Raw genomic sequence first — 27,859 nt, forward strand, 5'->3', positions numbered from 1 at the left:
TCCTCACAATATCTCCTAGCATATAGGAGATAATAAATATTTGAATGACTTGAATTAGCATAATGAAATATAATAGAATTTAATTTAAAAAATAGAAAAAAGCTATAAACGCACAAGAACAACAAAAAAGAAAGATAAAAATGAAAAAATTTTAAGAGAAAAATAGAAAAAGAAGAGAAAAAGTATATATATACATCCCAAATAGATAACATAAATGAATAAAACTTAGCTACTCTAGCAACTCAGCTTTTCAAATTAGCTCACTTCCTGAAATCGTGAATGCTTAGCTTTGCTGGTATTATACTTAGTAATTGAGTATCACCTCCTTTCTGAACAGAAGAAACAAGCCATAAAGCATAAAATGGTTATAATGATATTACTGTCCAACACTTGAGAGCTTACTATGTACCAGACACTATGTATAGGACTTTATCTATATTTTCACTTACTCTTCTGAACAACAGTGTGAAGGCCCCAAATGTCAAAGTACCAAGTTTGAGAAGCCTTTCTGGGGACCAGAAAGGTTAATGACTCCCCTACCTAGAAAACATCCTGAACTTCAGACATGGAGGTACTATCTTGGCTCAGGACCCTTAACTATTGAAATTTTTGAGAGAATTAATAATAGTGTTTTTTCTTTTCTTTTCTCTCCCCTCGTGTGTGTGTGTGTTTGTGTGTAGGGTTTGTGAAGCAGGATCTGACAGCCAACCTCTTAGTGACAACCAGCAAATGAATTGTGAATATTTTGTTGACAGCCTGTTTCAGGAAGCACAGAAGGGTGGTGCCAAATGCTTGTCACCCACTGAAAAAAAGAAACAGGTAAATGTCCATTACTTTTTTTGATACAAGTGATTCTCAAAGTATGGTCCTTATAGAGGGTCCATGAGGTCAAAACAATTTTCCTAAAAATGTAAGGTTTTATTTTGCCCTTTTCTCTGTGTTGACTTTCCTTGAATGTTGCAAAAGCAAAGGTGGGTTAAGGTAGTGGTACCAAACCTTACTAGTAGTTATTCTATCCTTGCCTGAACTTGCAGGGATTTGGTTTCAACTAAGAATGTCCCTGATGAAACAGTAAAACTTAAGTAATTTTATTAACTCCAAACTTGAATATGCATCTTATTGTGTATCAAAATGTAAAGGACAGGAAGCAGATTTGGCTCAACTGATAGAGTGTCTGCCTACCACATCGGAGGTCCAGGGTTCAAACCCAGGGCCTCCTGACCCATGTGGAGCTGGCCCATGCGCAGTGCTGATGCGTGGAGGGAGTGCTATGCTACTCAGGGGTGTCCCCCGCCTAGGGGAGTCCCACGTGCAAGGAGTGCGCTCTATAAGGAGAGCTGACCCACACGAAAAAAGTGCAGCATGCCCAGGAGTGGTGCCGCACACTTGGAGAGCTGACAAAGCAAAATGACACAACAAAAAGAGAGACACAGTTTCCCAGTGCCACTGACAAGAATACAAGTGGACACAGAAGAACACACAGCGAATGGACACAGAGAGCAGACAATTGGTGGGGATGAGGGGAAGGGGAGAGAAATAAATAAAATAAATCTTTAAAAAAAATGTAGAGGACATGTAAAACTCTTCCACAGCATATGGAAGTGCAGTGGCTGTCATAAGGAAATGTGCGCTTGTTTGAGTTGCAAATTGAACTATCTGCCTTTTTCATGGCACACTTTTTATGTGAAAGAATGATTTATAGACAAACTATGGCTAGTCAGAGTTAGGTCCATGGACGTTTTCTCAAAAATTAACAAAAACAAAATGAGCCTGCAACTTCAAGGAAAACAACTTACATATTTTTTGCCAATGATAAAATTCAATTTTATTATCCTTATTTAGCAAAAATAAGTATTTTAGAAAACTGCCACCATGAGCTTGGCAGCTTCCTCAAACAAGGAGTTTCTTATGAGATCAGTGGTGATATTAATGAATATAATTTTTAAAATATTGCCATATAATGTAATATATATCTGTGCTATTTGAAAGATTCTCATAAATGATAAAACCAAATGTCCAAATGACCAATCCATGGTATTATTAAATCACAGACTGTCACATATATCAAAGGATTTTAATGTAACAGTGCATGTCCAGTTCATTGATATAGTTTCAAAATCCACAGATCCATCCTTCCTTCCTCCCTCCCTTCCTTCCTTTCCTCCCTCACTCCCTCCCACTCCTCCCTCTCCTCCTTTCCTTTCCTTTCCTTCTTCCGCCCCTCCCCTTCATTGTTTGTGCTCACTGTTAGCTCATTGTCTTTTTAGGAGAGGCTAGGAACCAAACCTGGGCCTCCCCTCTGGGAGGGAGGTGCCCAATTGCTTGAGCCACCTCCACTCCCTGTTTGCTGTCTCTCATTGTGTTTCCTCATTGTGTCTCTTCGTTGCATCAGCTCACTGTGCCAGCCCATCGTGTCAGCTCACAGTCTTGCTCCTCTTCCCCAAGAGGCACTGGGAACCAAACTTGGGACCTCCCATGTGGTAGGCGGGAGCCCAGCTGCTTGAGTCATATCTGCTCACTTAGATTCTTTTTTTTTTTAAAGATTTATTTTATTTATTTCTCTCCCTTTCCCCCACTCCCCCGTTTTCTATTCTCTGTGTCCATTTGCTGCATGTTGTTCTTTGTCCACTTCTATCCTTATCAGCGGCACCGGGAATCTGTGTCTCTCTTTGTTGCGTCATCTTGCTGTGTCAGTTCTCCATGTGTGTGGTGCCATTCTTGGGCAGGCTGCACTTTTCTTTCACTCTGGGCAGTTCTCCTTATGGGATGTACTCCTTTCACGTGGGGCTCCCCTACGTGGGGGACACCCCTGTGTGGCATGGCACTCCTTGCGTGCATCAGCACTGCGTATGGGCTAGCTCCACACAGGTCAAGGAGGCCCAGGGTTTGAACTGCGGACCTTCCATGTGGTAGGCAGATGCCCTATCCATTGGGCCAAGTCCACTTCCCTGTGTTTCTTTTTGTTGCATCATCTTGCTGTGTCAGCTCTCCATGTGTGCGGCGCCATTCCTGGGCAGGCTGCACTTTCTTTTGCACCAAGCAACTCTCCTTACGGGGCGCACTCCTTGCGCATGGGGCACCCCTACACAGGGGCCACCCCTGCGTGGCACGGCACTCCTTGCGCGCATCAGCACTGCGCACGGGCCAGCTCCACATGGTCAAGGAGGCCCAGGGTTTGAACCGTGGACTTCCCATGTGGTAGGCGGACGCCCTATCTATTGGGCCAAGTCTGCTTTCCCCCCCTTTTTTTTTTCAAAGGAGGTACTGGGAATCAGGCACTCAACGACTGAGCTACACCCGCTCCCCTTGTTTTTTTATACAGTATTTCTTCAACTTTAATTTTAAACCTCTTCATTTCCATTGTATTTAATTTCCAAGAGCTCTTTTGTTTCCCGAATGTTCTTTTTCCCCCTCCCTTTTTACACATCATATTCTCTTACATGAGTGTGTTATCATTTGGGGGCTTTTGGTGTTTTAAACTTCTGGTTTCCTCAGTGCCTTTTTTTTTTTTTTTTTTAATGTGCTACCTTTTGGTTTGTTTTGTTTTTGGTCTTTCGTGTGACTTGGCAGTTTGGTCACAGGTATAAATAAGGTATAAATATACTTCATTAAGTATAGTGATTAAGAGTATGGCCCAGACCCCCTGGGTTCAAGCCCCAGCTCTTCCTTTAACTGACTGTGTGATTTTTTGTCATTTAATTAATCAGTATTGCTGTTTCTCCATTGTGGGGACCCAGGGCCCCCCTCTAAATCCTCATCATGTAGCCAACTGTGTGATCTAGACGTAAGTTAAAAGTTAAAAACCCTCCCCACAGTGGAGAGAATGTATAGATGGTATCATAAAGTATAATCTTCCCAAAGCAGTAAATGTCCTTCCTATGAGCATAGTGAAAATATCACCACACCCCAGGTGTACTCTTCTTGTGACCCTAGCAGAAACTCTGTTCTCATACCCTATGGAATGTCCTTGTTCTGAAACCCCATAAATCACCCCTCATTTTCCCATATCTTGGCAAAGAGTACTATCTTCATTCTTCAAACCGCCACCATTGGAGAGCCTCTCCTATCCATAAGTACCAATAAAATTTATGCCACACTAAGTGCCAGGTGCTTTCTTTGGTCTTGCAGCCACACCAACTCCTGCCCATCAGGAGTTGGATTGTACCACCCATATAGAGATGCTTCTAATATATGCTATTATGATGATGATTCTTTTCCCCAGCACCTTAAGGGAAGTGTCTGTTACATGTTAGACACTCAGTAAATATTTGTTGAATGAATAAATGGATAAATGCTAGAGGCAAGGGAGGGTTTCATAGGGTCTAATATCTTGTCATACAGGTTTTCTCTCAATCATCTTATGTTCATTCTTAAGCGTCCCTGCATTCCCCTGTACTCATGAGTCATTCTAAGGTTCTATAGTGCCTTACTACTTTGAATGAATGAATGAATGAATGATGAATCATGTTCTTATGAGCTGAACAAGATGTTGAAGGATGAGACAATAATGATAACAGCCTAATTCTGATATTTTATTTTTGAGGGAATAGCAATTTATTAATTGGCCATTGGCTTTTCCCCCCTCCTGTACGTTATTCTTAACGATCAAAGTCATTTCAGATGCAGTCCTCTTAATTGTTGGGAAATCTTCTGGACAGAAGGCTTTATCTCTGATGTTCTCTGAAACAGGACACCATATATTTTTCTGATTTCTCTTAAAGAAAGCTAAATAGTTTATTTTAAAATATTGCAGATGTTGAACCATATTATGTATGTATGTAAAATAATACGTGTATTGCTTTTTATATGTTATGTTTGGATTTTGTGCGTAGGAATGATACATGAAATATATACAGTTAGAAATTTTAAAAGGACTTCTAATTTTCATTTTATTAATAGAATGCATTATGCTTTTTATTGCTTTGAAGGTAGATGTTAGTATAAAATTATGGAAAAATGGATTTACAGTCAATGATGATTTCAGAAGTTATTCTGATGGTGCAAGTCAGCAGTTTCTGAACTCCATCAAAAAGGGGTAAGCAGAAAATGTCACTAAATAAAAGATCTTATAGTGATGGAAAAAAAAAACAGGGGTAAGCATTGTGTTTAAATAGGATATTTTAGACATGTTTCATATGAATGTTTACATATTACCTTCACATTCACAGACATACTTTTTCTTTTGTAAATTCAGATTTTCATAAGATAAGTTTTTTGGAGAACCACAGATGTAATTTATGTCCTTTTTTTATTAGAGAAGTTATGAACTTACAAAACAATCATGAATAATGTGCAGAATTCCTATACATCACCCTTCCACCAGTACCTTGTATTGTGGAGCGTTTGTTACCGATTACGAAAGAATGTCATCAAAATATTGCTGCTAACTATGGTCCATAGCTTACATTTGGTGTATTTTTTCCAACCCCCCCCATTATGGTTCACTTCGTTATACAGTTCCACATCTTGTACAGTCCTCATTCAAACTGTACACTTAGTGGCTCTCAGTTTCATCACAGATTTGTGCTCTAACCACCTCAGTAAATTTTATAACGTTTTCCTTAGTCCAGTAGAAAAAATCCAATACTTCCCTGCTATTGACCCTTAATACCTTCTTTTACATTGATTCAAGAATATTAACAATATTGCTGTTAATTATAGGCCATAATTTACAGTAATTGTATTTTCCCATGTATCACCATACTCTGCATACCTTGTTATAGTGACATATGTTTGAGTTCATAGAAGAACATTCTTATATTTGTACTATTAACCACAACTCTCATCCACCACTGAGTTCACTGTTATACTAGTCCCTAAATTATTCTCTAGCTTTCTTTCAATTGACATTTACATCCCTGGACTATCTCTTTCAACCACAGTCAAATTTATAAATCAGCAGTACTGGTTATACTCACTACAATGTGTTACCATGAACTCTGTCCATTTCCATACTTTTACAGTCAAGCTGATTAACGATTCGACATACATTAAGCATCCGTACCCCTTCTCAGCCCACATCCTATCTCCTAGTAACCTGTACTTTAGATTTTAACTCCACATGTTTATTCTTCCTATTTGAGTTCATATTAGTGAGCCCATACAGTATTTGTCCTTTTGTGTCTGGCTTATTTCACTTGACATAATGACCTCAAGGTTCATCCATGTTGTGATCACAGATGTAACTTTAAGAAAAGCTTAGGAACTTGAGGACTGATCAACCAAAGTCTTAAACTAATTCACTTTGCTAAGAATACCAAAGTTCTCTTTATTTATTGTTTATGTTTAAGTATGTTTATTGTCTTTAAATCTAGTGATTTCCATTGCTCTATAGTACTTAATATATATTTAGATTCTTTGATATGCCTGGTCTAGAAAAATTTTGAATATATTAAGAATTTGAATCACATTTTTGCCACATAGAAATAACTGCTATTCACATTTTTGTGGATTTCTTTCTGGTGTTTTTGTATATCAATTCATGTATAATATGCAAATATTTATTTCAAAACAAATTTTTCCTTTCAAAATTTATCATGGAAAATTGTAATATACCTGCATATGATTTTATAACGATGATCCATAATTTTACATACACTCTCTTGGCAATTTAGATTATTTATCATTTTACTACTATGAAAAATTTCTGACTCAAATGTAAGATATGGACTATTGTTAGTAATATTTTCAGTTTGCTCTTTCATAATTTGTAACAAATGTTTCACAGCAATGTAAGATGATGTTAGTGGAGTGATGTGTAGGAGCCCTACATGATGATATATATGTTTGTTTTATAAGTTCACAACTTTTACTATATACTTATTTGTATATGCTCATGAATGGATAATTCAAAATTTTTTAAAATAAGAAATTATTGAGATAATGGGTTTTTGTTATGTTGGTTTTTAAAAAGTGTTACTGTGGTAACATGCAACATAAAATTTCCCATTTTAACAACTTTCAGATATGCATTTGAGAGGTATTAACTACATTCACAATGTAATGCTACCATCACCACTATCAATTACCACAACTTTTCCACTCTCACACAGAAACTCTGTAGCCTTTAAGCATTACCTTCCCATTCCTTCTTTCCACCCACACCTCTGGTAAATGTTTTCTAGTTTCTGATTCTGAGTTTGCTAATTCTAATTATTTCATATCCGTGCTATCATACAGTATTAAGCGTTCTGTGACTGGCTTATTTCACTCAACGTGATGTCTTCAAGGTTTATCCATGTTGTCACATGTATCAACTTTATTCCCTTTTTTGTTTTGACTGAATAATATTCCATCATATGTTTATACCACATTTTAAAATTTATTCATCAGTGGATACTAGGATTGCTTCCAACTTTATTCAGTTCTGAATAAGACTGCTCTTAACATCGGTGTGCAAATATCCTTTTGAGTCCTTGCTTTCAGTTCTTTTGGTTATGTATTATCTGCTTTTTGTTGTTTTGTTTCAATTTTACATAAATGGAATGTGTTTTTTGGGGGAGGGGAGAAGGGGAATAATCATCCATGTTATTACATATAGTTATGGTTGACATGAATCCCTGAAGCAATCTAAGAAAGATGGATAAATTTGATCACATAAATATGAAAACCTTATATACCAAAAGACACCACATACAGTCAAAAGACAAGATACTGGAAATACTTGTTACACATATATCATGTAAATGGCTGATATATACACATATTAGATAAAGATGGAAAACCTATTTTATATGTTTGTATCATTTGGACCTACTTCAGAATAGAAAATAGCATGCATCTGGTCAAACGAATGGCCTCTATCCATATGTTAACAGAGAAAGATATCTGTGGTATGTTGTATTGAAAGAAAAAAAAAAAGGCAGATTGCTCAATAGTGTGTGTAGATAAAGCCTATCTGTGGGGGAGTGAGGGGATTAAAATAATTATATGGAGTTACTATGTCCATAGGAAAAAATCTAGAAGAGGGTATATCAAAAGTTTTTAGGTGAGAGTTAGATTGCAAAGGCTATCACTTGCTAAGTTTATACATTTTTACCTTGTTAATGTCTTGATTTTTTAAACATGTTATTTATTTTTTTAAATTTAACTTTCTTACTGAAGTATGACATTTTACAGAAAAGAATACAAATTATGAGTTTATACCAAATGGTTTGTATTTTTGTTAACAGCAAAAAAATATATTAAAAGAAATTTAAAATGTTTAAGTCTCCCTGGAAGTTCATTGCTTATATTAAATATGTTCTGCAACATTTATAACTTTCAAGGACTCATTAGAAAAGACCTTACCTTTGAAAGATCATAACATTCCACAGATATCTTTCCAAGTCTAGCTATGTACTATGCACTGTTCCTGGGACTGGAGTATGTTTTTGAGCAAACGTGTGGTTTCCTCCTTACCTGGAGTTTCCATTCTTCAAAATGGATGCATCTGTGGGATACTAAACAAAGCAGTAGACAGTCAGATCTCACCTTGCCTTAATCTCTGTTTGGAGAATGAAATGTGAAAGGATTTTTTAAAATTCTCATATGTTTGGTTATTTTACCTTTGTCATTTCCAGAGTAATTCCTGATGTCACTCAAAACTTGAAATGAGAGTTTGATTTTTTCTATCACTTATTAGTCCTAATTGGGCACCTGTAAAAATTGTTAAATTATTTAAATATAGCAGTATATAGTTGTAAAATGTTTCATGACTTTAGTACTTTTTTAGTGCTACTGAAAAAGATGTTATTCATCAATTTATGGCCTTAAAAATTTGTTGTTCTACTAGGTTTTTTTGGTTTTTTTTTCAGTATTGTTCATACTATTTAATGATATTTATTTTAAATACATTTAATTCTTTTATTGCAGGGAATATTATATGCCTCATTTCTATATGTTATTCGGTTCTTTTGCATACAGTATATGCTTTTCAGAGAAAAAACATTGGGAACTTTTATTTTTATTTTGCTTCTTTGCCTTTCAAGGGAATTACCTTTAGAATTACAGGGAATTTTTCATAAAGAAGAGGTGGATGTTAAAGTGGAAGATAAGAAAAATGAAGTATGCCTGTCAACAAAGCCTGTATTCCAGCCCTTCTCAGGACAGGGTCACAGACTAGGAAGGTGAGTAGGTTCATGATCCATGTTTTCCTTAAGCAGAGGCTTGAATAATATTCAGGTTATCATTATTTTATTCAGGTAGATTGCACAAACAAGTTATTTCTTCCATTGGAAATCAGGTTTTTCATTTCACTTTTACGACAGCCTCTAAGTCATGTTTACCTTAGTGTAAATTAACATATGCTGGGGAGCAGATACGGCTTGGGTGGTTGAGTGCCTGCTTCCCACATGGAGGTCCCAGGTTCAGTTTCTGGTTGCCTCCTAGGGGCAAGGAAGCAGCAAGCAAGCAAATAAAAGGACCAACTCAGGGGAGGCGACATAGCTCAGTGGTTGAGTGCCAGCTTCCCACATACAGTATCCCAGCCCCACCCTGGTACCATAAAAATACATACATACAAATACATATATACATAGAAAACATATATTTTTAAAATTAACATATGCTGGCATTATACTATAAAATCATGGAAACTTTTTTGGTTTTATCAGATCAAAAGGACTGACTTATTAAAGACAGTGGGCAGAATTGATTTATATGCTAGCTTTTGCATGTTAAGGTTCCATTTTGTAGTTACCACATTTTATAGTGTTCGTTTTTTTATTAGTACCTCAATTTTGAGTTCATAAAAATGAAAATGTTTGTTATAAGTTTAGTATTACTAGCATCAAAGCTTGTTAATTATTTTCACATTTTACAGTCTAACCATGCCTTATGACAGAAAATACAGTTCAGATACAGGATGTCTTAGTTTGCCAGGTTCTCTATAACAACAAGAATTTATTGGCTCACACTATAGAAGCCTAGAAATCCAAAATCAAGGTGTTACAAGGCCGTGCCCCAAAGTCTGTAGCATTCTGGTGCTGACTTGCCACAATCTTTCAGGTGCCTTGGCTTGCATCTCTGCTTCCCAACACATGGTGATCTCTTGTTTTTGCTCTTCTGGTTTTTCTCCTGACTTCTGTCTCTTTCCTGTGCCTTTCTTTTTAGAAGGCCTCCAGTAATGTGGATTAAGAGCCACCCTGATTCAGTTGGCCAGACCTAATTAGGACCTTCAAAGATCCGATTCACAAATGAGTCCACACCCTGACTCACCTTAACATACTCAAAGATACTATTTACAGATGATTTAACACCCACAGGAACATGGATTAAGATTAAGACCACCATCTTTTGGCAGGGTACATAATTCAATCTACCACATGGGATCACTTTGGTTTTTATCAACTCCCTCTCCCCTCCCTTCTTCCCCCCCTCCCTTCCTCTCTCTCCCATATATATATATGTGTGTGTGTGTATGTGTGTGTATCTATATCATCTATATATATATATATATTTTTAGGAGGTACTGGGCATTGATCCCAGGACCTCATATATGGGAAGTAGGTGCTCACACCACTGAGCTACACCCACTCTTCAATTCTCTTGTTTTAATTATCCACAATTGGTAAAGTACATACATATTTTTCCACATATGCAAACATATCTGGACATGACTTTCCAAATGATCAGGAAATACTTTGTTTCCTTTCTTTTCCTTTGTAACCCAAGGGCTAATCTAATTTCATTTAGAAATGGATGTGATGTGGGGGCATTTTCAGGGCTTGGAGTTGTCCAAAATGATATTGCAGGGACAGATGCTGGACATTATATATCCTGCCATAACCCACTGAATGTAGTGGGGGAGAGTGTAAACTACAATGTAAACTATTATCCATGCAGTGCATCAGTGCTCCAAACTGTATTCACCAAATGCAGTGAATGTGCCACAGTGATGAAAGAGGATGTTGATGTGGGAGGAGTGGGGGAGGAAGATGTGGGATATATGGGAACCTCTTTTATTTTTTAATGTAGCGTTTTTTTGTGATGTATGTATTTTCCAAAAAGTACAATTAAATTTAAAAACAAACAGTCTTATATATGAAAAAAAAAAAAAGAAATGGGACTAGGTAAAGGTAAAGTCTATATATCTATCAACCTTATAAAATGTTCTATTCTGCAAAGCACTATTCAAATGCTACTACTTATTCACTAGTGTAGCACTTTATAAAGTTATGAATTTCTTAAATATGCATTATTTCATTCACATTTTACAACTATCATTTGAGGTGGATGTAACTAATCTAATCTTTGTTATTGATGAAACGGCTTGTGATTTAGCCAAATTACATAGCTAGTAAAAAGAACAGAACCTGTAAACATACTCTTAAAATAGTAGAGGTCCTCCATATCACACCATTTTATTACAATTAGTAGTAAAAGTAACTACTATATTATTGGGCACATTCCATTTGTGATAGTCTTTCATCATTTTACAGATGAGGAAGTTTAAGCTTTAGGAGGTAAAGTAAAGGCTGCATATCTCACCAATGAACTGAACTATAATTTGGACCCAGGTCTGTCTGATTTCAGAGTCCATTCTCTTTCCAGTTCCCTTGCTATTTCTTTTTTTTTTTATGAGAACTGTAAGTTTACCAACAAATGATCCAGAAAGTGCAGAGTTCTCATGTAATCCTCCCCCTTACCCCCCAGTTTTACCCATTATCAGTATTTTGCATTAGGGTGGTATATTTGTTACAACTGTTGAAACAATTCTGTGGGTTTTTTGAAAACTTCCATTGTGTTAACACAAATACCACATTTTAACCATTTTCAAGTATACAGTTTAGTGGTGTTAATTATATTCATATTGTTGTACTACTCTCATCACTGTCCATTACCAAAACTTTTCCATAACCCCAAACAGAAACTCTTTGCCCGTTAAGCATTAACTCCCCATTCCCCTTTCACCTACCCCCATCCCTGGTAACCTTTAATCCACTTTTTGTCTGTAAATTTGCATAATCTAAGCTATTTAAAATAAAGGTATATATTTGTCCTTTTGTAGCTTTCTGATTTCACTCAACATGTTATCTTCAAGGTTCATCCACATACCATGTATCAACTTCATTCCTTTTTATGGCTGAATACTATTCCATTGTATGTTTATACCATGTTTTGTTTTTGTTTTTTAAGATTCATTATTTATTTCTCTCCCCTTCCCCACCATTTTCTGCTCGTGTCCATTTGCTGTGTTACTCTGCGTCTGCTTGTATCATCAGGTGGCACTGGGAAACTGCATCTCTTTCTTGTTGCATCATCTTGTTGCGACAGCTCTCCGTGTATGCAGTGCTACTCCTAGGCGGGCTGCATTTTTTTCATGTGGGGCGGCTCTGCGGGGAGCACTTCTTGCGAGTGGGGTTCCACTTTGTAAGGGCACCCCTGTGTGGCACAGCACTCCTTGTGCACGGCAGCACTGCACGTGGGCCAGCTCACCAGTGGTATAGAACCCTGGACCCTCCATATGGTAGGTGGACATTCTATCAGTTAAGCCATGTCTGCTTCCCTATACCACATTTTATTTATCCTTTCATCTGTTGATGAACACTGGGCTGCTTACACTTGATATTTTACACAGTAAACACCCTTTATGCTGAAGGAAGAAAAGCCAGAGTAGGTTGTGGGTAAGAGAGGTTATTAAAAAAAAAAAAAAAAATTAACCTATGAAAGCAAATAAAGCAAAAATTTATTTTTAATTGTAAAACATATATAACATAAAAATCAATTATTTGACATTAAGTATGTTGACAATACTGTGCTACTTTCATCACTATTTCCAGACTATTTTCATCATCCCAAACCAAAACTCCTACTCATTTAGCAATAATTTCCCATTTTCCCCTTCCCCGTTAGCTACTGTTCTGCTTTGTGTCTCTGAATTTGTTTATTCTAAGTATTTCATGTAAGAGAAATCATAGAATATTTGTCCTTTTCTGTCTGGCTTATCTCACTCAACCTGGTGTTTTCCAGGTCCATCTATATTGTAGCTTATACCAGCACTTCCCTTGTTTTAATGACTGAATAATATTCCATTGTATGGGCATACTGCATTTTGTTTATCCATTCATATTAATTATCATACCTAATAAAATTAACAATTCCCTAGTGTTATTTAATGCCAAATACATACTTAAAAATTTACCTTAAAATTCCCTTTACAGCCACAATTCTTTTGATTTTCACTTCTCTCAAACCTCTTTTCCTCTAGAACAGTGCCATTTTTGGCAAAACAAATCATAGATGAAATTGCACTTCATGTGTATTTAGGAGGCACATAAAAAGCTGTATTTGCCCCAGTATGAATAATGCAAAGAATGATCACTGGGGTAAGGTGGTAACAGCCACAGCTCTTTGTTGTAAAGTTATATTTTTTTTCTTTTGCAACCAGTAAAGAGATTCTTTGGCACCATTTGAGCATTCAGTTCAGCATAACCTTTTACTTAATTGCTTTAAATGTGATGATCCTTGCCTGTAGTAATTATTGATTCCTTAGGGTTTGCCAAACGGTGCCCTTATATTTCTGCCATTCTGTTTATAAGTATTTTTTGAAGATTTTTCACTGAGGCATATCATGAGGATGCAGGAGACATAGTATTATGTTAATTTGTGAAATGGGTATGGTAGAGGAAGTTAGTATATTATTAGCAAAAAAACTAGGGGAAGCTGAGTAGATTAGAGAAGTTTGATAACAAGGAGATTCCTTATTAGACCATAGTATAGGAATGCTTTTTAGAAAGCAATATTAAAGAAAACATAGGCTTTTTAAAAGTATTTGATTTTTAGTATTTACCTATTCAACAAATGTGTATCAAGAGCACATATGGGGGAAGCGGACGTGGCTCAACTGATAGAGTGTCTGCCTACCATATGGGAGGGTCCAGGGTTCAAACCCAGGGCCTCCTAACCCGTGTGGTGAGCTGGCCCATGCACAGAGCTGCTGCATGAAAGGAGTGCTGTGCCATGTGTGGGCGCCCCACATGGAAGGAGTGCACCTTGCAAGGCGAGCTGTCTCATATGATAAAAGCGCAGCCTGCCCAGGAATGGCTCCACACACACACACAGCTGACACAGCAAAATGACACAACAAAAAAGAGATGCAGTTTCCTGGTGCCACTGAGGGTGCAAGTGGACACAGAAGAACGCACAAGTGGACACAGAGAGCAGATAATGGGGGGGGGGTTGGGGGGGAGAAATAAAATAAGTCTTAAAAAAAAAAAGCACATAATGGGGAAGTGGCTATGGCACAACTGGTAGAGCATTTGCCTACCATATAGGAGGTCCAGAGTTCAATAGCCAGGGCCTCTTGGCCCATGTGGTGAGCTGGCCCTCATGCAGTGCTGCCGCACACAAGGAGTGCTAAACCACGCAGAGGTGCCCCCAACATAGGGGTGTGTGTCCGTCCCCTGCCCCCCCCATAAGGATTGTGTCCCGCAAGGAGAGCCACGCCGTGTGAAAAGTGCAGCCTCTCCAGGAGTGGCACCACACACACACAGAGCTGACGCAGCAAGATGACACAACAAAAAGACACAGGAAGCAGATTTGGCCCAACTGATAGAGCATCCGCCTACCACATGGGAGGTCCAAGGTTCAAACCCAGGGCCTCCTGACCCATGTGATGAGCTGGCCCAAACACAGTGCTGATGCGCACAAAGAGTGCTGTGCCACACGGGTGTCCCCTGCATAGGGGAGCCCCATGTGCAAAGGAGTGTGCCCTGTTAGGAGAGCTGCCCAGTGCGAAAAAAGTGCAGTCTGCCCAGGAATGGCACCACACACATGGAGAGCTGACGCAACAAGATGACACAACAAAAAGAGACAAGGATTTTGGATGCTGCTGACAAGAATACAGGCGGACACAGAAGAACACACAGTGAATGGACACAGCAGACGTCTGGGGGAGGGGGTGAGGAAGGGGAGAGAAATAAATAAGAAATAAGTAAATCTTAAAAAAAAAAGACACATTCCCAGTGCCACTGGCAAGAATGCAAGCGGACACAGAAGAACCCATAGTGAATTGACACAGAGAGCAGACAGTGGGGGCGGGGGGTAGGGGGGAAGGGGAGAGAGAAAAATAAAAAATCTTTTAAAAAAACAACCACATATGGTGTTAAGATGTAGTTCAAGTGACTGAGTGCCTGATTCCCATGTGTGAGGTCCTGAGTTCAGTCCACAAATGAAACAAATGAAAAAGCCAACTCTCATTGGGGAGCCAATGTGGCTCAGTAATTGAGCACCTGCTTCCTATGTAAAAGGTCCTGGGTTCAATCTCTGGTACTGCCTTTTAAGGAAAAAAAAAAACAACATGTATGATGTGCTAGGTATTGTAGTGACAAATGGGGCAAAATTCTTCCTTGCCATTGTTTTTTTTTTATGCTTGTCTAAGCATTAAATAAACTGACTTGGAATAATATGCAAGTGCCATCATAAATGTTGCAAATAACTGATGTTTAAGGTTAGGCTAGCAAAAAGTGCCTAACTTTTGAAAAACAGCAACAGGGTCAGGATCTCTTCCACTCTTTTTTTTTTTTTTTGCAATGAACCCATACATGATTTATTTACTTACTTATTTGGTAAATTTACTTGCAAAGCAATCTTTAGGAGGCTATTTATAAATTATTGAGACTTGTTCTATGTCCTAACATGTGGCCTATCCTGAAAAATGATCCATGTGCACTTGAGAAGAAGGTATACCCTGCTGTATTTGGGTATAATGTTCTATTTATATCTATTAGGGCTAGATCATCTAGCATATTATTGAAGATCTCTGTTTCTTTATTAACTCTGTCAAGTTTTTATTTCTAATGTTGATCATGCTGTATTAAAGTCCCCCAATATAATTATAGAGGCAACTATTTCTCCCCTTATTTTTCCATTATTTGCTTCATGTAATTTGGGATATCCTGGTTAACTGCATAAATATTTATGATTGTTCTTCTTAATAGTTTACCACTTTTATTATTAATATATTGTGTCTTTGTCTCTTAAAATAGTTTTTCATTCTAAGATTATTTTTTTACTCTATTAATATAGCTACTTTTCTGACTGAAAACAGATACTGATGTTTCTTTTGGAAGCTAATGAGTTCCTTAATCCTCTCCTTCTCCTTGAACACAAAACTCCTGGATCCAGGCTACTGGCCCTTTCTCTGAAGATTCACTGTGGCTTACTAAAAAAGAATGAACATGCCCATAGTAGATAATCTCTGAAATGTGTCTTTTGGTTTTAAAGCCTAATGACTGTTACTCTGCATAATGACTGAACAAATTGCACCAGTCACATTTCCACAACCACAGAATTCCAGGCCGCATTTTTTCTTCATTCTTCACTGTAAGAAACAGTCAGGGACAACCAGAAATTGAAACACGAGGTAAAATGAAAAAGACCCAGATTAATAAACAGGAAAAAAAAAATCTTGAGATAAAAAAGGGATAGATTCGTTAAACAAAAAGTACTTAAATGTAAAATAATCAAACTATATAATCTCAGTGTCATGATAGTTTAGTGAATTTATCTGAAATGAAGAACTGGTGGACATCAAAAAGATATATCGAAAAAACAAGAAACAGATCCTCAGAAGAAAATTATGATTGCAAAAAAGTAGAAACATTTGGAATATAACATGAAGGAAACATAGAGTTGGCAGTCACCACTGACAACAAAAAAAGATATCAAAGATAGACTTATAAAAGCTAATCCAAGAGTGTAACAATATGAAAAATAGAACTTTTCAAAAGAGTAAAAAAGACACAAGAATGTTATTTCAAGTATAATGCTGGGGTATTTCCCAAACTAAAGCCACAATCTCAATATGGTTTAGACCAACTATGTGTATTCACACAGTGAATGTGAAAAAGAAATATACTTGGAATCATTGCACTAATTTCAAAAGACTAAACCATATCCTAAATATTTCTGGAGAGAATATAATAATTTAAATGACCAGTATTTCAGGGACACTAAAATTTATGATAAAAATGTCCCAATAACATTAATGTCCTGAGGATGAAATGAGTTTAAACATAGAAATATATACCTAGACAAACTGTCATTCATGGGCAAATGTAAGGTAACAAATTTAAGACATGCTAGATTAAAATGTTTGTTCCTGCGTGCCCTTTCATGGGAATTTTGCTCCAGGAAAATGACAGGAAACCAAAAAAGAGGAAACCAAGAAATTCTGAAACAGAAGCATTTACCTCTGTAGAGTTGAGAGGTTATAATACATGGGAATGAATGTATGCTTAGAGAGCAACTAGCTTTGATTAGAACAAGAGAATGGAAATGTATCTGGGGGAAACACCTATAGATAACCTAATATGATTGAAAGTTTAAAAATATGTAGCTGTGATGAAAATAAAATAATGTTTGAAAAAAGGAAAGCATTTTCAACTCCAGAAAAGGCAAACAAATAAAAACTGAAACAAAAATATTCTGTAAAAGGAAGTATTTAATCCAAATAATTCAAAATTTTATACAGCAATGTTACTAATACTGCAAATATATGTGTAAAAGAAAGGAGTGGATTAAGAAAGATCATCAACTTCCGTCATCATCTTAAGTTAGTAGATTGTATGTAAATATGAAGCTTAGAAAATGGCAACATAAACTATTTAGAGAAATGGACAAAATTAGAGAAAATAACTCAGTGTTGAAAGTCTGAATTAAGGAATGAAATTAGGGATGAACAGGTCTTGCTCATTTTCTTCATAGACTTTGTATTAGTCAGCTAAAAGGGTGCTGATACAAAATACCAGAATTCAGTTGGTTTTAATAAAGGGTATTTATTTGGGTTAGGAGCTTACAGATAACAGGCCATGAAAAGTTACTTCCCTTACCAATGTCTATTTCCACGTGTTGGAACAAGATGGCTGCAGAAATCTGACAGGGTTCAGGCTTCCTGGATTCCTTTTTCCAGGTCTTCTCTTTGGGCTTAGAGTTCCTCTCTTCCAAGGTCTCCAGCTTCAGCATCAAACTCCAGCATCAAAACTCCAACATTAAGAACCCCTTTTCCACTTACTCTTAAGGGTTTTCTTTGACCAAGCAGATAGGGAGAAAGAAATAGTGGGTGAGGGACAGGTGTTCCTGGTTGAGCAAGTGGGATACCAGATTGCAAGTAGGTATGAGCAGAGCACAGGGTGGGTATAGGCACTTAGCAAGAATTAAGGTCAGAAAGGTAGGTAGTTATGGATCCGTTTCAGAGGGGGCTTTCCTTTTATTGTCTTGCTAAGGATTTGAACTTTATTATGTAAGCAGTGAAGCAATGAAAGAATGTTAAGAGCAATGACATAAATCTGTATTTCTGTTGTGTAGCATATATATTATCCTTTGTCACATATAAAAGGCATTTTTGTGTAGTGATAAGAGCACTGGCTCTAGAGCTGCACTGTTTTGATGTGGTAAACACTAGCCGGCTACATGAAACTAAATTAAAATTAGTTAAAATTAGATAAAATTAAATATTCAGTTCCTCATTCATACTAGCCATATTTCAGATGTTGAATAACCACATATGGCTAATGGCTACTATATTAATAGTGCAAATATAGGACATTTTCATGTATGGGAAAGTTCTGTTAGACAGCACTGCTCTTCGGTCAGATTGCCTGGTTTTCAGTCTTATGCCATCACTTATCTTTGTGACCTTTGGGCAAGTCACTTAACATCTCTAAGCTTCAAGTTTCCAGTAACATTGAACTTTCTTCATTAGTTTGTGAAGATTTAATAAGACAAACGAGTATAATTTGTCTACATTTACCTGACACACAATAAATTAAAAATATTTGGTTGTCTTTATTATGATAGAGTTAAGATAAAATTGTTTCCTGCTACTTAAAGATTCCTTCTCATCTCTATTCGTATTTACATTTCTCAGTTTTACTTTGAGTTTTTTTTTAGATTCCAGCAAACCAATTTATGATTTTCAAAAATCTTCCTAAAAGTTATACTTTTATGTAAAATTTTTATAGTTATTGTTTAATGATAAAGTTCTGCTCATTGAAAAAGTTGTATCTGACTTTTTGTTTTCTGTTTTCTTAGTGCCACGCCAAAAATTATTTCTAAAGCAAGGAGTATTGAAGCTGAGAGTAAAAATAGTATGTCTGCTATCCCACTAAACAGCTTGGAACCTATCACTAATATACAGATCTGGTTAGCCAATGGGAAAAGGATCATCCAGAAGTTTAATATTTCACATAGGTGAGTCTTCAGTCTCGATATTGTCTGATTTTTCCCCTACGTTTGCATTTCATTCTTTTAGTTATCAAGTTATTTTTTAGGAACTAACCAAGGACTTTAATAAGTAGTTCTATAAACATAATACACAAAGACAGTGGAAATTCTTAGACATTAATAAAGTATTGGGAAGTGGACATGGCTCAACTGATAAAGTGTCTGTCTACCATATGGAGGGTCCGGGATTCGATCCCGAGGGCCTCCTGACCCATGAGGTAAGCTGGCCCATGCCCAGTGCTGCTGCCATGTGCAAGGAGTGCCATGCCACGCAGGGGTGTTCGTGTAGGGGTCCCCCACATGCAAGGAGTGTGCCCTGCAAGGAGAGCTGCCCTGCATGAAAAAAAAAAAAGTGCAGCCTGCCCAAGAATGGCGCTGCACACACGGAGAGCTGACAGAGCAAGATGACAGAGAGCTGACAGAGCAAGATGACGTAACAAAAAAGAGGCGCGGTTTCCCAGTGCCTCAGGATAATACAAGCAGATGCGGAAGAACACACAGCGAATGGACACAGCAGACAACGGCGGGGGGAAGGGGAGAGGAATAAATAAAAAAATAAATCTTTAAAAAAAATTTTTTCATGGAGGTATATGGGAACCTCTTATATTTTTTAATGTAACATTTTGTATGATTATGTATCTTTAAAAAAAGATCACAAACTTCTTAATTTTTAAAAAGTATTTTCAGTCTGGTTTATAGATTATCATTTTAGTAAGTTGATAAGTTTTTCTAACTATATACATAATTTAATAATTTGTATACTCAGTCATGAACATATATACATTTCTCTGTTAATTGTAGAAAAAACAATGAAAAATATGAAAAAGTATTGAAGGAAATTAACGTCAATTATATTCTGTCACCAAAGATAATCACTTTTATCAGTTTGATGTCTTTTTCTAGGTTATCACTGCTTAAAAATATATATATATTTTTTCATTTTAATCAAAAGTAGGAACATACTGTATATAGTTCCTTTACTGAAAAGAATTTTTATTTTGCGGGAAATTTTATATTATGCAAATAAATATAAGTACATATTATATAACTGCATAGTTGAAAGAACAATAAAATATGTACCACTGTATTAGCCAAAGGGGTGCTGATGCAAAATATCAGACATTTATTTTTATTTTTATTTTTTTATTTTTTTACTTAAAAATCAGTTTATCTTAAAATTTTTTTGAACCATAAGAAACTGATTTCACATAAAAATATAACATTCTGAAGATAAATATTTTGAACATTACAATTATTGGTTCGTTATTACAAAACTTCTCATATGCTTATAACGAGATGAAAACATTTATAAAAATAGGTACCCCAGAAGTAAAAATTTTTCAATCAATGATTAATTAGTAAATATGTATTCAGTCTATATTTGGAGTGTCCAACATAAAAAATGGTTAGTTTCCAATTTGTTCAGTACTATTACATGGTTCAGGAAGTTTCAACTGGACAGTATTTTAAAAGTCAGAATGAGACATTTTGATCTGATGTTTACCCTCAATTGTGATTGGCAAAGATGAATCTAGGAGATTTCTGTAAATATCAGAAATTAGTTTATATATTTCAAGTAACATTTTCAATGGGACATCTTAAACATCTAGAAAAACAAACAATATTACACAAAGTTTCTGAAAGACATTAAAAATACTTGAAGCCTATTTTTTTAGACCTTTACAATGTTATAAAAGTACACTGATTTCAAATATAATTTTACAAACTTTTTAATATTTACAAACTTTTTGTAAAATTGTTTAAACTTTAAGGATAAAATTTGATGTTCAAATATATCTGAATTAAGAGAATAAGATAAAAGGCTTAAAAATGAAAATTTTCTTCTGGTGGAAGATAAAGTTTGGCCAAGGTTTGGTAACTAGGTGAGGTCAGTCTTTTATAGGCAATTATTTGCTATTTACCTAAAGCTACTCTAGTATTATAATTTACAATTTGGAATATTTTAACACAATATGAAATTCAAAATACCAGAAATCGGTTGGTTTTTATAAAGGGTACTTATTTAGGATAGGAGCTTACAGATACCAGGCTGTAAAGCATAAGATACTTCCTTCACCAAAGTCTATTTGGATCAAGATAGCTGCCAACATCTGCAAGGGTTCAGGCTTCCTGGATTCCTGTGTTCCTGGGGCTTGCTTTACTCTGGGTTCAAGGATCCTTTCTTCCTGGGGCTGGCTTCTCTTTCCTCTCTGAGCTTACTTCCCAAGGTTCCAGTTTAAGTCTTCAGCATCAAACTCCAACATCAATACTCCAACATCAAAAAATGACCTCAACTCTGTTCTTTGCCATGCCTTTTATCCCCACCTTGGTGGGTGGGGACTCAATGCCCTAATCGTAACTCATTCTTGCCCAGGTACAGATCAGATTATAAGCATAATCCAGTATTTCTTTGTGGAATTCTTCAATAATATTAAACTGCTACAACCACCTAGCACATAGATCCTTATGTACCTACCTTTCTCTGATCACATAGGTCTGTCCCTTTGTGTAAGAGATAAGCAGTATCCTAAATTTGTATTAAACCTCTTCTTTTATTCATAGTTTTACCAAGTGTATATGTATCCCTGAAAAATGCTGAATTCTTTTGCTCATTTTTAATTATTATAAATTTGAAACAATCACAAACTTAGAGAAAAGTTTTGTGGAGTGTATAAAGAACCTTTTCTTCCAAACCATTTAAGGGTTTAAGTTGCCAACCTGATGGCTCATTACCCCCAAATACTTCAGTATGTTTCCTACAGATAAGAACATTCTCCCACATAACCACAATGCAGCCATCTAAACCAGGAAATTTACATTGATACACTTCTACCAACTAATATATTCTACTCAAGTTTGCCATTTAATATCATCCTTTATAACAAAAGGCCAGCTCATAATCACACATTGCATTCAGTTATATCTCAATTTGAAGTACTTTCTCAATCTTTCCCTGACTTTCCAAATCTTGGCATTTTTGTATATTATAGGCCATTTTTTTATGTCTGATATTGCCGTATGACTTATTCAGGTCATGAATTTTTGCAGAATTATCACAGAATTGATACTTTTTCTATCTGGCTGCATCATTTCCATATATTCCATTATAATGATGTTAGGCTTGATCACTTGACTGGGGTGGTATCTGCCAGACTCCTTCACTATAAAGTTATACTTTTCCCTTTGAAATTAGTATTTGTAGGGCAAAAACTTAGATATTGCAAAACTATCCTTCATAAAGCATCACAGTCATTTATTTATGTGGAAATAGAAACTCATAGTTTCCTGTTTTATTCCATGGGTATATTATCTCTTGCCATCATTAGTTATCTTGAGCTCAGATTGTCCCACACAGTTTCAGCAGGACCTTGTTTAAACTGGTTCCTGTGTTCTTTTGACATGTTCACATCCTTCTTGGAACGTTTCCTTTTGCACAAAAAATTTGTATTAGGTTCATTCTGTATTTTTCCCAACAAGCCTTGGTAGAGAATGGTATTGAGAAGCCAGAATTTGGATACTAGGTTTACTTATTGTTTATTGCAATGCCCTCTCAGTAGACACAGGGATATATACGTACACATACATACACTTAGGCACGTGCACATACATTTCTGTCTGTATTTATGTCTGTGTCTTTAATTTTTTTTTTTAAGATTTTTATTTTTTTTTTTAATTTTTCTCCCCTTCCCTGCCTCCCCCTGTTGTCTGCTCTCTCTGTCCATTCACTGTGTGTTTTTCTTTGTCCGCTTGCATTCTTGTCAGCGGCACCCAGAATCTGTGTCTCTTTTTGTTGCGTCATCTTGCTGTGTCAGCTCTCTGTGTGTGCCGCGCCACTCCTGGGCAGGCTGTGCCTTTTTTGTGCAGGGTGGCTCTCCTCGAGAGGCGCACTCCTTGCGCGTGGGGCTCCTCTATGCCAGGGACACCGCTGCGTGTCATAGCACTCCTTGCACGCATCAGCGCTGCGTGTGGGCTGGCTCACCACATGGGTCAGGAGGCCCTGAGTTTGAACCCTGGACCTCCCTTGTGGTAGGCGGAGGCTCTATCAATTGAGCCAAATCTGCTTCCCTGTCTGTGTCTTTATATACCAAAAACTATAAGTTCCCAGAGAAACCTCCAGTGCTACCACAGGGTTAATTCTAGTTTTCCCGTTTCTATATTTTAAATTTCTTCTCCCACAGTGAGAGTTCTGGCTCCCATTATTATTTTTTTATTATTAGAGAAGTTGTAGGATTACAGAAAAATAATGCATAAAATTAGAGTTCCCACATACCCCACTTTTATTAACATTTTGCATTAGTGTAATTATTTGTTAGAATTGATGAAAGCACATTTTAAAAAATTGTTCTATTAACTATAGTCCATCATGGTTTAACTTAGTGGGTGTTTTAAATTCTCTTTTATTTTTGTTTAAGATATATAAATCACACAATGTTACATTAAAAAATATAAGAGGTTCCCGTACCCCATTCACCATTAACTTAATATTAACTGTGTTGTGCAGTTCCATGGATTTTTTTTTCCCTTTAATTTTTATTCTAGTAACATATGGCTTACATATAAGACCCAAAATTTCACCTTTTAACCACATTCAAATATACATTTCAGTGCTGTTAATTATATTCGCAATTTTGTACTACCATCACCACCATCTGTTACCAAAATATTTCTGTCATTCCAAATTGAAACTGTATATATTTTTTCTTTATTAGAGAAGTTGTGGGTTTACAGAACAACCATGGATAAAATACAGAATCCCTATATACCACCCTATTAACAACCTGCTTTGGTATGGAACATTTGTTACAGTTGATGATAGCACATTTTTATGATTGTACTATTAACTTTAGTCCATGGCTTAACTTACGGTTCACTAGAAACTACATTTTAAGCCTTAACTCCCTTCCTCTTATCCCCATCACATCTCCTAGTAACATGTATTCTAAATTCTGACTCTAATGAGTTTGCTTATTCTAATTATTTCATATAAGTGACATCATACAATATTTGTCCCTTTTATATTTGGCTTATTTCACTAAACATGATGTCTTCAAGCTTCATCCATGTTACTGCATGAATCAGAACTTCGTTCCTTTGAATGGCTGAATAATATTCCAGTGTATGTATATACCACATTTCATTTTTCTGTTGATTGATTGACACCTGAGTTGCTTCCATCTTTGGGCAGTTGTGAATAATGCTGTTATGAACATTGGTATGCAAATATCAGTTTGAGGCTCTATTTCTTTTGGGTATATACTTGAAGTGGGAATGTTGGGTCATATGGTAATTTTTCAAAAAAAATATTTCTCTCCTCCCCTCCTTGTTTGTGCTTGCTTCATCATCTTTTTTGGAGGCACTGGGAACTGAATCCAGGACCTCCCATGTGGAAAGGAGGTACCAATCACTTGAGCCACCTACACTCCCTGCTTGTTTTGTCCCTCAGTGTTTCCTCGCTGTGTCTCTCGGTGCATCCTCTTGTTGCATCAGCTCACCATGCCAGTCCATTGCATCAGCTCCCTGTCTTGCTCGTCGTCTTAAGGAGGCACCGGGAACTAAATCCAGGACCTCCTATGTGATAGGTGGGGGCCCAACTGCTTTAGCCACATCTGCTTCCCATATGGTAATTTTATAACTAACTTTCTGAGAAACTGCCAAACAGTATTTCAGAGCTGCTGCCATTTTACATTCCCACCAGTAATGATTGAGTATTCTTTTTATTCTGCATCCTCTCCAGCACTTGTAATTTTCCATTTTTTTTAAATAGCAGGGATTCTAGTAGGTGTGAAGTGGTATCTCCTGTGGTTTTGATGCCTAATGATAAGTAGTTTTTCATGTTTTCATGTGCTTTATATATTGTGGATATCAAGCCTTTATCAGATATGTGGTTTCCAAATATTTTCTCCCATTGTATAGGTTTTCTTTTTACTTTCTTTTTTTTTTTTAAAGATTTATTTATTTATTTAATTTCCCCCCCCCTCCCCTGGTTGTCTGTTCTTGGTGTCTATTTGCTGCGTCTTGTTTCTTTGTCCACTTCTGTTGTCGTCAGCGGCACGGGAAGTGTGGGCGGGGCCATTCCTGGGCAGGCTGCTCTTTCTTTTTACGCTGGGCGGCTTTTCCTCACGGGCGCACTCCTTGCGCGTGGGGCTCCCCCACGCGGGGGACACCCTTGAGTGGCACTGCACTCCTTGCGCACATCAGCCCTGTGCATGGCCAGCTCCACACGGGTCAAGGAGGCCCGGGGTTTGAACCGCGGACCTCCCATATGGTAGACGGACGCCCTAACCACTGGGCCAAAGTCCGTTTCCACTTTTTACTTTCATGATAAAGTCCTTTGCACAAAAGCTTTTAATTTTAATGAGGTCCCATTTATCTATCTTGTGTTTTGTTGCTTGTGTTTTGGGTATAAAGTCTAAGAAACCCTTGCCTAATACAGTGTCCTGTTAATGTTTCTCTACATTTTCTTCTAGGAGTTTGATAATTCTAGTCTTATATTGAGGTCTTTGATCCATTTGAGTTTATTTTTTTTGTTTCTGGTGTAAGGTAGGGGTCTACCTTCATTCTTTTGTAAATGGAGATCCAGTTTTCCAGCACCATTTGTTGAAGAGCCTATTCTTTTCCTTGTCAAAAATCAGCTGCCCTCTTGTTAATAATCAAATGGCCCTAAGTGTTAGGGTAAATTTCTGGGCTCTAAGTTCAATTCCATTGGTCTGTATTTCTGTTCTTGTGCCAGAACCATTCTGTTTTGATTACTATGGCTTTGTAATAATTTTTTTAAAATTTCTCTTACCCCCTGCCCTGTTTTCTGCTCTCTGTCCATTTGCTGTGTGTTCTGTGTCCGCTTGCATTCTTGTCAGCAGCACTAAGAATCTGTGTCTCTTTTTGTTGCGTCTTCTTGCTGCATCAGCTCTTCGTGTGTGTGGCGCCACTCCTGGGCAGGCTGCACTCTTTTCGTGCGGGGCAGCTCTTCTTGCGGGGGCACACTCCTTGGCACTCCTTGCACATGGGACTCCCCTACTTGGGGGACACCCCTGAGTGGCATGGCACTCCTTGTGCACATCAGCACTGCGCATGGCCCAGCTCACCACACAGGTCAGGAGGGCCCTGGGTTTGAACCCTGGGCCTCCCATGTGGTAGGCAGAGGCTCTAACAGTTGAGCCAAATTGGCTTCCCTGTAATAATTTTTAAGATTGGGAAGTGTGAGTCCTCCAACTTCGATCAACTATTCCAAAAAATGGCTTTGGCTATTTGGGTCTCCTTACCCTTCCATATAAAATTTTTTAAAAATTTAAACAAATCAATTTTATTGGTACATATTAATAAAGCATACAATTCATTCAAAGTATACAGTGAGTGGTATTTTGTATAATCACAGTTGTGCATTCATTGCTTCAATCATTGTTAGAGCATTTTCATTATTTCAGTAATAATAATTAAAAAGACAGACAAGGAAATTCTTCACTTCTCAATCTCTGTTTCCCGTTCTTTACATAGCTGCTATTTCTGGCTATTCTTGCACAATTATTTATTTATGCAGCAGTTTTACTGAGATATATTCACCTACTGTACAATCTATCCAAAGTGTATAATCAATGGCTTTTAGTATAATCTCAATGTTGTGCATTCATCACCACAAAAAATTTTAGAACCATTTCATTACTCCAGAAAGAAAAACTCCACATCCTTTAGCATGCCTTCCCTAGCCGAACATAACCACTAATCTAATTTCATCTTTATAAATTGATTTATTATTTACATTTTATATAAACCTACCGTATAAATTGAATGATTGGCTTCTCTATTTCTGTAAAGAAGGTTGTTGGAATTTTTATTGGCATTGCTTTGAATCTGTATAGTGCTTTGGGTAGAATTTACATATTAACAATATTTAGTCTCCCAATCCATGAACAAGGAAAGTTCTTCCATTTATATCAGTCTTCTATAATTTCTTCTAGAAGTGTTTTGCAGTTTTGTCTATACAAGTTCTTTATACCCTTGATTAGATTTATTACCAGGTATTTTATTCTTTTAGTTGCAGTTGTAAGTGAAATTTTTTTTCTTGATTTCTTCTTCAATTTGTTTGTTGCTAGCATATAGAAACACAGCTGAGTTTGGGGTATTGATCTTGTACCCAGCTGCTTTGCTAAATTCATTTATTAGCTCTAGGAGCTTTGTTGCTGAGTATCTAGGATTTTCTGTATATACGATCATGCCATCTGCAAAGAGTAGAAGTTTGACTTCCTCCTTTCCAATTTGGATGCCTTTTATTTCTTGCCCAATTGCTCTGGCTAGAACTTCCAGTACAATGTTGAATACAATGGTAACAGTGAACATTCTTGTCTTGTTCCTGATCTTAGAGTGGAAACTTTCAGTTTTTTACCCTTAAGTATGGTGTCAGCTATGGATTTTTCATATATGTCCTTTATCATGTTAAGGAAGTTTCCTTCTATGCCTAGTTCCATTTTTCTTAATATATTTTCGTATTTGATCAGTTTTCCAATATGTGACCAATCTCCTTTCTCCACTCCTCTCCCCTTCCCCACTGGGAAGCCTTCCGCACCCTACTTGGGCCTCTCTTCTTGTTGAGTTCCCAGGTGGATGTACTCCTCTTCTGGTTCTCTTCACCCTAGGCCCCCGTTCCTTAAGGATGCCTCCT

The 27,859-nt window shown here is 36.9% G+C and overlaps 1 protein-coding gene across 3 annotated transcripts in view; it reads left to right on the top strand.

The window, feature by feature from the left end:
- Window positions 1-27,859, top strand: part of UBXN2A (UBX domain protein 2A) — a 77,955-nt gene that overhangs the window by 35,376 nt on the left and 14,720 nt on the right. For all 3 annotated transcript variants that reach the window (XM_058287684.2, XM_058287683.1, XM_058287682.2), the window contains exons 3-6: window positions 681-819; window positions 4,929-5,035; window positions 8,970-9,107; window positions 19,015-19,173. In XM_058287684.2, the coding sequence (XP_058143667.1) occupies window positions 681-819; window positions 4,929-5,035; window positions 8,970-9,107; window positions 19,015-19,173 (543 nt within the window). The remainder of the gene's footprint in view (window positions 1-680; window positions 820-4,928; window positions 5,036-8,969; window positions 9,108-19,014; window positions 19,174-27,859) is intronic.

Source organism: Dasypus novemcinctus, chromosome 25 (genome assembly GCF_030445035.2).
Source record: "Dasypus novemcinctus isolate mDasNov1 chromosome 25, mDasNov1.1.hap2, whole genome shotgun sequence".
NCBI classification, from domain to species: domain Eukaryota; kingdom Metazoa; phylum Chordata; class Mammalia; order Cingulata; family Dasypodidae; genus Dasypus; species Dasypus novemcinctus.